The sequence below is a fragment of the Scaptodrosophila lebanonensis genome, unplaced genomic scaffold (assembly GCF_003285725.1).
Source record: "Scaptodrosophila lebanonensis strain 11010-0011.00,11010-0021.00 unplaced genomic scaffold, SlebRS2 tig00000053-arrow-pilon, whole genome shotgun sequence".
In the NCBI taxonomy this organism is placed as follows: Eukaryota; Metazoa; Arthropoda; class Insecta; order Diptera; family Drosophilidae; genus Scaptodrosophila; species Scaptodrosophila lebanonensis.
The window spans coordinates 11,317,002-11,327,647 of record NW_022060548.1 but is presented as its reverse complement, the minus strand read 5'-3'; the positions used below and the strand labels follow the sequence as shown (position 1 = coordinate 11,327,647).

The 10,646-nt window shown below is 35.1% G+C and overlaps 1 protein-coding gene across 1 annotated transcript; it reads left to right on the top strand.

The window, feature by feature from the left end:
* Positions 1–2,778: 2,778 nt before the first annotated feature.
* On the top strand, positions 2,779–5,415 carry LOC115624213 (mitochondrial import receptor subunit TOM40 homolog 2). Its single transcript, XM_030518824.1, has 4 exons — positions 2,779–3,202; positions 3,266–3,591; positions 4,866–5,090; positions 5,151–5,415. Exons 1-4 carry the CDS (start codon positions 2,921–2,923, stop codon positions 5,269–5,271), a joined length of 954 nt encoding a protein of 317 aa, XP_030374684.1. The 5' UTR covers positions 2,779–2,920; the 3' UTR covers positions 5,272–5,415.
* The last annotated feature ends 5,231 nt before the right edge of the window (positions 5,416–10,646 follow it).

The following is a 10,646-nucleotide window of genomic DNA, read 5'->3' as shown; positions in this document are numbered from 1 at the left end:
ATGTTTTTGAATAAAGTGCGGTCTGATAACTAAAAAAAACCCTTTTATTTATTTAAAATATTGCAAGCTACATGTCTGGGGAGTAGTTTGTAGAAATTGAGTTTATTTATTTATACAATTTTTTTTTTTATTTCCTTTGTACTCCACTTGGGAGCTTAGGGCTACTACAAGGACATTTTTTCCAATCTTAACACTCTCTATTTCTAGCCGTCTGTCTGGCTGTGTCCCATTTGGTGTTGTTGTGTCTGGGAGAATTCCTGAAGGGTGCATCCGCCGCCAGGTTGCCGTCTTTTTTTTTTTAGGTCTGCCGATCCCGTCTGCTTCCTTGGGGGTTCCAGCGCCATCCTTGACATCAGACATCGAAGTAGTGGGAGTCCTTTTTGGATTCAGTTGTCTTGTAGTAGTTTCCATAATCATGTAGTTGTCAGTCGACCTGGTGATTGGCCAGATGCGACTTATCCCAGTGGTGGGGCTGCCACCTGTCGCCGCCGGGGAGAGACGTCTTGGAGGGTTTTAACTATTGTGCAGTCCAGATAGCGTGGATGGATGTGTTTTTGGGTGGATAAATGACCACGACGTTGAAGGCATGAGCTTAGGAGAGTTTTTTCGAGAGGAGAAAATTTAGGTCATGCTCTCGCCATGAGTGGGGCTCGAACCCACGACCTCTTGTTTGGTGTGCGCATGCGCTATCCACTACGCCACCGAGGCCCCTAATTTATACAATTAATGTTATTAATTAAAGTACCCAGAAGTGGGCGCGGTTGCAGCAATAGAGTCACCAATCCATGTTCGCTTAATCCTGAATATATTTATTTATTTATTTAAGAGCTAACTTAATAATAGTAAAATTATAGGCTAGCTTATTTTTTTTTAAAGCTATGGCAGCAAAGGCCTTCAGCTCGTTGGATGTGTGTGGTTTTTATGTTAGTTTTCCTATTTACATGTATTTTCTTGTTTATATCCTGAATATATAGTTTATCAAAAAGCATGAAAGCTACTAATCAAAGTTTGGCATCTAAATTAATCTTGTTTCTAGAAAGTGTACGTTCAGGAATCCTTTTGATCTCCACTCTTCCCCTAAAAAAAATTAAAAAAATTAATTTTGTAACTAAATTAAATTAAGCTGAATTAAATTAGATATAAATATGTAATAACTTAAAAGTAATCTTGTACTTCTAATGCTAGGATAAGTAAATAAAATAAATAAATGTCTTGAAACATTCTTTGTAACACCTCTTATCCTAGAAATTTTGACCTCAATTTTTTTAATTACATTCTTTTTATCAAGCATTTTACTTGTCTAGTATTTCAAAATAAAGAAGAATGAAATTCTTAACTTACTATATTTATCTTCAATTTAATACTTCGTTTAATATTCTAAGCGCTTGAAAAATAATGCAGGACAACGTCTGCCGGGTCTGCTAGTTTTATATAATACATATTTAATATAGCACTATAAAATCAAATATATTAGTTCGTGTTTTAAACGCATTTATAAATAGAAACTCTTGGCTTAGCATCGAAAGCGAAAGGTACCTCTTTAGATCAGCTTTCCAAGTTGTTATCTGCTCAAAAAATTCAAGTTACCCAAAATTAAATACTTAAAATGTTTCCTGGCACTTCTTCACTAAAGATTTTATTATTCATTTATTTATTTATACCAAAGAGCAAAAGTTGAATTAGTTGCAGAATTGTTCGTCTAAACATTGAAATAATATTTTATTTATAAATAATAAAAAACTGGTATAAAGCTAGTTTAGTATTAAGTCATTACTCTTTTTGGGGTTTTTGTATAATTTTATTAATTGTTGTTAAGCTTTTAATATTTCTCCATTTTCAGTTAAGTAGAAAAGGCTATTTAAGTTATATTTTCTCACTTGTAAATGCCCAATGTTTTAAGAGAAGCGAATACATTAATATTGAATTGAAATAAACCCATTTGAATTGAAAATCTACATATATACTCTGTATTTTTTTTTCCAATTTTTTTTCTGCTATTACTTATGCCAACTGACTCATCTTTGTTGTAAGTGTTTGAGGCTCTTTGGCGCTTCACTTACAAATGGTCTGCCAAATCGTGTACTTAAACATCGCCACAATAACTCTCAGCATAACTATTATGTCGCTGCAATAAAGCATACGAAAGTACGCTGCAACGTCCTCTACATCATCATCATCATCTTCATCATCATCATCGCCATCAGCGCGAGAGCCTTTGGCATGCCCAGCACGAGCAACTGTCCCTAAATCAGCTCGTGGTGTGCTTTAAATATTTAATGAAACGCCGAATTGGCAATGAGACGATGGCGGATGACGAAAAGGTTGCAAGCAAAGAGAAAAGAAAAGAGAGAAGAAAACCAACCAAAGTGTATTGCATATAAATAATGTAAAAAGTGTGAAATGCGCCTAATGGCGTGCTACGAAAGGCAAACGAGGACCTCAGATGAAACACTGAGGACTGAGGACTGAGTACTGAGGAGCGAGGACAGCGCTGACAGACGATGTCTTTGCAGGCGCATGAAATGGCGCATAAAATGACAATTGGCAGCTGATGTTACCATGGCCAAGAGCCTCTCTCTCTCTCTCTCTCTCTCTGTCTCTTTAGTCGCGCAGAGTGTTTGCTTTTATGCTTGCGGCGTCATAAATTTTAGATAGAGCGCCTTTAGCGTGGCTCAGAGTCTCCATTTGGACTTAATCTATGTAGCATTTGAAATACTTTCCTCCATCCGTAGTTTCATAGACAGGCAGTATATAGATAGGTATAGGAAAAAAAAACATTTCCAACTAAACATTTCAGTCACAAAACATTTTCGCTGCATGTTGCTTTCCCGGCTAGTTAAAGCTTTATATATTTTTAATCAGTAATCTGAATGTGCTTGCCCAAGCCAGGGACAGAGATCGCCCAGAGAACTTCATCCGCATGGCGTGCAATTCGTGTCCCAAACCAGATGATCCTGAATTTCCAGCATGTCTGGAACGCCATCCCGGCATCTGCACCAAAAAGAATCCGGGAAATGTGCAATCTTTGCATTTGCTCGCCCATCGTGTAATGCCCAAGTTCTTCGATGGCATCGAGCTGGACTATTACCACAGATTGGCGCCGAATAAATATATAACGGCCGCCTGGGTTCTCAGTCATGTGCGTGCCGCAGGCTTCCGATTTGGCGGCATCTACACATTTCGCGTCCAGGATGATGTCATGGTAAGTTTATCTTTGTAAAATCAAAATCAAATTAACTCAAGCGCTGGTTTATTGCATTCTTAGCTGACGCCCACCATCATTGGTGACATACATCCCACCTCGCTGGCCTCCAACTTGAATATTTTGTACTATCCCTTCAAAAATCTACGCATGGAGGCTGTGATGCAAAAGGCCAACGAGGAAACTCCCGTGGAGACGCAGTACACGGTGGAACTGACACGGCCCTGCGACACCTGGTCAGCCAATTTCTATAATGTACGCCAGGATAATGGACGCGCCACCTTTTCAGTGATGCGAGCCATCACCTTGCATTGGGCCATTGGGGCGGAGCTGCTGCTGGAATGGAATGAGCCCAAGAATCTAATGACGGATATAGCCATTGCAGCGCGGTAAGCAACGACCTACTTCCTTATCTTAAATTTTCCAATCTTAGATCAAGCATGGTTGAAATACAAAGATACTTTTTAAATACTCTTGGACAGATTGTAAATGATTGACGGTGATTGGAATGGAAAGCCACAGTCTTTAAACTTTTTGAATATATTCTTAAATAGACATGCGGGTACTCAGGAAAAACTGATACCTCTAACGTATAGTATTTTTTTTAAATTTTCAAATGGCATTTGGGAAAAATTAAAGGTTAAGAAATTTAAAAAAACTCCATTAATATTGAAAAGCATATAGTTTTAAATTGAATTCGACAACTTTATCAAAACAGCAGTATAATATAACGAATTTTTTTTTTAAAATTATACTGTTATATTTATAACTTAAAGTAAACTTATAGTAAAACTAGGTGTTTAGTCTTAATTACAATTTAACATACAACGAATATAGAGAGAATATTTATCAGATGGTATTCATCATGTTTTATATTACATTTTCAAAAAGCATTTTCAAAGCGAATTCATTTTTATTAAGCCAACAATTTCAGTGGAAAATGTTATATTTAAATTTCGTCTTAAAAGCAGAAAAGGCCCAAAAGTAAAAAGGCACGCGAACAATTATTTCAAAAACATTGGTTTTGAAACATTTTTTAAACTTTTTAATTAAACTTTTTTTAATAGGTGGGGACGTGAAGTAGAAAATTAATTAAGGAAAGAAATAAAGAAGTATGTTAATGTAAAATATTACATTGTGCAAGATTTTAAGATTGTACCACAAATAATGTCAACATTTTTTAAAACGAAAAAGGTGGTTTGAATAATATAATAATATACCGGAAATCTTTGATATACCAGTCGTTCCCACCGATTTCAATGAAAATTCAAATTAAAATGAGTCAAGTAATATTAAAGTGAAGAAGTTTTTACGATTCTAAAATAATAAGTCTTATGCCAAATTTATCTGCTTACGAAAAAGCCAAGTCTTTAAACCAAGTTTGATGCCGCTAGTTGTTGTTGTTTAAAGAATTTCAGACAGATGGATGGACAGACGGGCTTGTCTCCATCATTTAGTTTCGCCATTTTTCATTCCTTAGCATGGAATTGTCAACGCCCGTTTCTGCTTGTTTAAGTCTTTCTTGTATAGCCTTTTATACTCTATATTTAAATATTTATTCTTTCCACTTTTTGGCTTTACATTCAACAATACTGTCCTATATCGAAATTCTCCATTTTAATTGCCTATTCTTTCCTATTCTAACGAATTCGCTTCCCACCAGCTATTCGCATCACCATTATTCGTTCGGGGCCACAGTCTCACGTCAGGGCCTCGATGTTAGCTATTGGCAGCGCATACATCCCCAGATCCAAATGGCCAACCTGCTAGCCTGGAACCGCAGCACTCGTAAGACGATTGCCACCATTTGCTATCAATGGAATTTCTGGAGTTGCGCCGTGCACGGAATGCTGGACTCAGACGCATCGGTTGGCTTTATGTGGACCAAGTACGTTCTAGAAATGTTGAATTCTATATGCTGTCTTCCTATTGGCTTTTGTGCTTACAGGTATCTGAGTAATTTACCAATACAAATGGGCTTTAGCGTGGTCATGAGTTTGCCAACAGATCGTTTTGCTTTCGGCATGCGTTTTGTATTGGATCCGAGCGGATTGCGTCGAGGCGATTAGTGTGTAAATACTTAATTTATACCTTAATTTTTACTAAATTAACAATTGAATGTGCAGTTAAATAAATGTTACAAGTTCAGGCATATAAGTACAAAAACAAAAAAATTAAATAAAATGTTAAGTTGTTGGCAATAAACTCAAAAAAAAAAAAATTTAATTTTATTGAAGACTGAAGAAGACTTAAAGAGGTGTGTTTCAATGTAGGTCACTATTTAATTATTAATTAAAAAATAAAATAGTTTAATTTAATTTCCAAATTAAATTTATTTCTTAAAAAACTAGGTAGCTTCAAAAACGAATAATATTTAAATTCTAATATAATATTAGAAATAATTTTTCTACATTAATTTTTACAGTATATTAATTCTTTGAAAATCGAGAAAAATACATATATAAATTTATTACAGAGAATTAAATTAAATTAAAACATTACAGGGAAGTAAATTTCCGTTAAAAATTTTAGTTTTTAAATTATTGAACATTTCTTTCACAATTAAACTATTAATGAAATAAAACTAAAACATTAAATTATACATTTTGTTTATATATTAATTATTTAATGCAGGATTTTTGAGAGTATTGTTTCTTGCACTATAATGCTCATCACGATAATGTCCAACTTCGGCCGACACTTGTGAGTGATTTTTTGATTCCACAAAATCGCATTTTAAGCCTCAACCAGTCTCGATATTCGTCTGATTTGCCAGATTGCGGGCTTTTCTTTTTCAGAAATATTTATAAGGTGACGAATGGAGAGCTATTTGTGGATATATACCCCACACTGATATTCTACAGACCATTCTGGTCGACAGGCTAAAACATTTCTTTTACATGCTTTTAAGTCGTGCAAAGCCGTGTCCTTGTATATATTTATTTTGAATGAATTAAATTGATGTTGGTGGGGAAATATTTGAATATTTTAAATATTCAAGAGCTTACACAAAGCTATGGAAGAAGAGTCTGATTTACAAAAAAAGGAAAAGTTAAAGTATTTGATGAAAAATAGTGAATTGGTCATTTTTTATATTTAATTTTTTTGGCTTCCCCATTTGGCTTTGACAACAAAATACGTGGAAAAGCGAGAAATATTTGAGTTTGCGGTTCAATATCAAATATGGACAAACTTCACAAAAACGAATTTCAAGGTCTACAAAAAACAAAAGTTTCGTTAAGTTTTTTGACAGACCAAATGCTTTTTTCACTTTTTTACGAATTTAAATGAAATCAAAATAATAAATGTGAAGTATGTAAATAATATTTGAAATATTTTGCTTGGAGTTTAATATTAAATGATTAAAAGTGGTCAGCCAATAATATTAGATACCAATATTGGAGTACAAGTATTTAAACTAAGTGCAGACAAGAGCAATTTTCTTTGAGTCTTAAGACCTAAGCTACTTTTCTTAGTTGATCAAGCGATTGTACCCTAAATGTGAAAGAGTATACTAATAACTTTTGTAAGCCCAGCTTTAAATATTTGGATTAGTTTGATGCTTAATTTATGCTTCACAAGTAGAATAATTTATACATTTTAAAGTTTTGAATTAATACGAGTATGTGGGTGCCACAAATGTAAATGCAATGTAAAAAGTAATAATAAACAATTAAATGAAATGTAAGGTCTTACACATCATTAGCTCTGATAAATGTAATCTTCAGAATATGTTCAAAGAAATGAAACGGCAAGTTTTCCTTCTTCGTTGTCGTTGTGCGATTACAACTTTTTCTCAGCTTCACACATGTGCGAGAAATTGAAAAACAAAAGTCTCCCGCGTCCCAAATCGAAGGGAAAAGTATTCGTAATGGGTACAAAGAGCCACAGTGGTGCATATTAGAAGCCCCACAGATAAATGCGAACAAGTGCAGACTATGTTTTTGGACACATTGTTGCCGAAAGCCAAGAGCACGATTTTTTGCAATGCATTTGATTTATGCGCAGTGAAGTCTAGACACAGTAAATATTTTTTAATGCGCGCACACAAGAGCCACTGAACACACACACATACACACTTACATGTATATAGTTCTTGCAGGAGCAAAAATATATATCTTAAAATAAGTAAAATCTACACAATAAATTTATAAGTTAAGCGCGTATAGAGAGCGTTGAGCGCCTTTAGCAACAACAACAACAGTGCTGATCTCAGCTGAGTTGCACATAATTTACTTTATAATGGTTGCTAATCCGCTTAGACCAGTGGCCGGCAGGGCGCAGGATATGAGCTGAAGAGCTATCCTTTATGCAAATGACTGTACAGCTGACCCACAAAAACGTTGCTGGCGAAACTTTTGCGAAATTGATTTTGGGGCCACAAAAAACTTTTCAATTGATTTCTTGAGCGCAAACATTAGTGTGAGGGCTCGTACATAGACTATAGAGTCGTCTATAGAATGTGGGACCACATTTGTAAGGCAGTTTTGTTTCAGCATTTAAAGCAGCAACGTTTGTATTCAAAAGCAATTGTGGCACATATAAGCCGCTTTACACTGCCGCACAAAGGCACATGTGTGTGTGTGTGTGTGAGTGTGAGGGTGTATTTGTGTGGAAAAGCCAAAAACTTTATATGAAAGTTTTCAATAATTTTCCTTCGCCCACAACATACACCCGCACGCATACGACACTGATAAAAAGCAAATATTAATATTTCAATAAATGCGGAAAATCCTTTTACTTTACTTACCGTTGGCAGCACCATTTTATACCCTGTTCACAAAAGGCCAAAAGAGTATGCTAGCTAAGCGCCAATGTGTGTAAATTCCAATAGATAGAGATGTCGAATAGAATGAAGAGATTGAAAGAAGTATAAGAACTAGAAACTTAAAACTTTGTATAGATTCGTATGCTTGAGATACGACAAATTTCTGGTTATATAGTTTGGGTAATTCTGATAATCCTATACACATGTGATTCCTGCTGATATCTGAACTCTAAAGAAAGTTGTAAACATTGATGTAATCTCCATTTTAAGCCATCTATGTATACTATTGGATCTTAAATGTACATAAACACATGCTAAATATATTCATGTTTGATCATCAAAAAGACTAAATTAATACAAAATAGTAGAAAAACAAGATAGAACGCTACAGTCGAGCAAGCCCGACAGTAAAATAGCCTGTACTCTCCACAAAAAAAGAAAAATTAAAAAAAAAAAAAATTAAAAAAAAAATTAAATTATTAAAAAAAATTAATGAATTAATTAATTAAATTAAATTAGAATATATGTTTATGTTTAGTTTTAACAGCATACATTTACATCACGTACCTATGCGTGTTTATATGCGTGTATGTATGCAGCACAAAGTTGAACCAAAGCAGCAACAACAACAACAGCTGCGGGCAGCGCTGCCGACAGAGCTGCAGGCAGCGCATGAGCAGCGATTTTACTTATGGCTATAACTTTCTTCAGAATTGACCTATCATGATGAAATTTGGCACACGGACACATTAGTACTAACTGGATGTACCTACCAAAATTGATTTCAAAATTCCGAGAATTACGGAAGTTATAAGAAAAAACACGAATTGCGGGGGAGTGGGGGGGTGCATCGAAAAAAAACTCAAACTCGTACTTTCTCGGTCTTAGGAGAATATGGAAACCAAGTTTGGTTATTCTAGCTCTTATACTTTCTGAGATCCTTGCGTTCATACGGACAGACGGACAGACGGACAGACGGACAGACGGACAGACAGACGGACAGACGGACGGACGGACGGACAAGGCTATATCGACTCGGCTTCTCATCCTGATCAAGAATATATATACTTTGTGGGGTCTGCCACGCCTCCTTCTGTGTGTTACATACATGTGCACAAAACTAGTATAGCCTTTCACCCTTTGGGTACAGGCTATAACAAGAAAGGAATGCTAAAGTCGAGCAGGCTCAACTCTTAAATACCCTGTACCACCCCACAAAAAAGTAATTAAATTAATTAATTAATTTAATTTAATTAATTAACTAAATTAATTTAATTAATTAACTAAATATTAACTAATTAAATATAAAATATTCCATGCATGCATACATACATTTACAATTACATCAGAATCGTGTCTATGCGTGTTTGTGTACTTGTACATATGTATGTATGTGTGCATTGGGCCTGGTTATATGGCTATAACTTTCTTTCTGATCATTCTTTCATAATGAAACTTGGTATACGGATATATAATTACTAACCTAATGTGACTACCAAATTTTAGTTCAAAATTCCAAGAATTACGGGAGTTATAGAAAATCGTTAATAGGGGGGGAGTGGGGGGGTGGATCAGAAAAAATGAACAAACTCGTCCTTTCTCGGTCTCAGGAGAATCTGTATACCAAGTTTGGTTATTCTAGCTCTTATACTTTCGGAGATCCTTGCGTTCATACAGACAGACAGACGGACAGACAGACGGACAGACAGACGGACAGACGGTCAGACGGACAGACGGACAGACGGACATGGCTATATCGACTCGGCTTGTCATGCTGATCAAGAATATATATACTTTGTGGGGTCTACCAAGCCTCCTTCTGTGTGTTCCATGTGCACTCGCACAAAACTAATATACCCTTGTACCCTTTGGGTACAGGGTATAATAAACCCAACACGTAATTCATTAAAATAATAATCTGGTTTCATTATATACGAAAACTCAGACATATATTAGAACTATTTATCTCTTACACATAATTCTCAATAAAACTTTATATTTTTCGAAGTCCCATCCGGCAGTGCTTTTTCTAATGAATTAATATTTCGAACATTTCTATATAATTAAAGCAAATACTTACAAATGAGTTGAATTCGATGAGATGTTTGTTATTCAAAAGAGCAATTAAAAGCTAATTTACATTTTTAAATATTTCTTGTTCCTGTTAATGGCGTGTTTTATCGTCATCTATGGTACAGAGTATTTAAAAGGTAATAAATGGTAAATAAATTTGTTTTATCAAAAGGCTTATCAATTATGGTAGCGCTGTTTTCTCTCTCGTTAATCTCATAGTGCAGAGTATTTAAAAGTCGTGGGCGTTTCACTCTACCATTTTATTTTTTTGCTTTTTCTTTTGTTGTTGTTGCTGTTGTTGTTCGCAACAGTCCCAAATCCAAAATCACAGAGCTGAGCGCCTACGCTCGCTTATCGGTGCCTTTACAAATCATTAGATTTTCATATCCGATGAATTTTACAACAATTTTTAAACATTTACCAAGGCAGCAAAAAGATTTCCCTCTTTCTTTTTACATATTTTTTTTTATTATTATTTGCTCACGCGTCGCTGTCGTTGCCTTTTTGTTTGCCTTTCCCGGTTGTTGGTCGGGAGAGTGTCAATGTATGGGTGTCAGAGTCAGCGAGCCGATTCCTCTATAAATTTTATATATACATATGTAT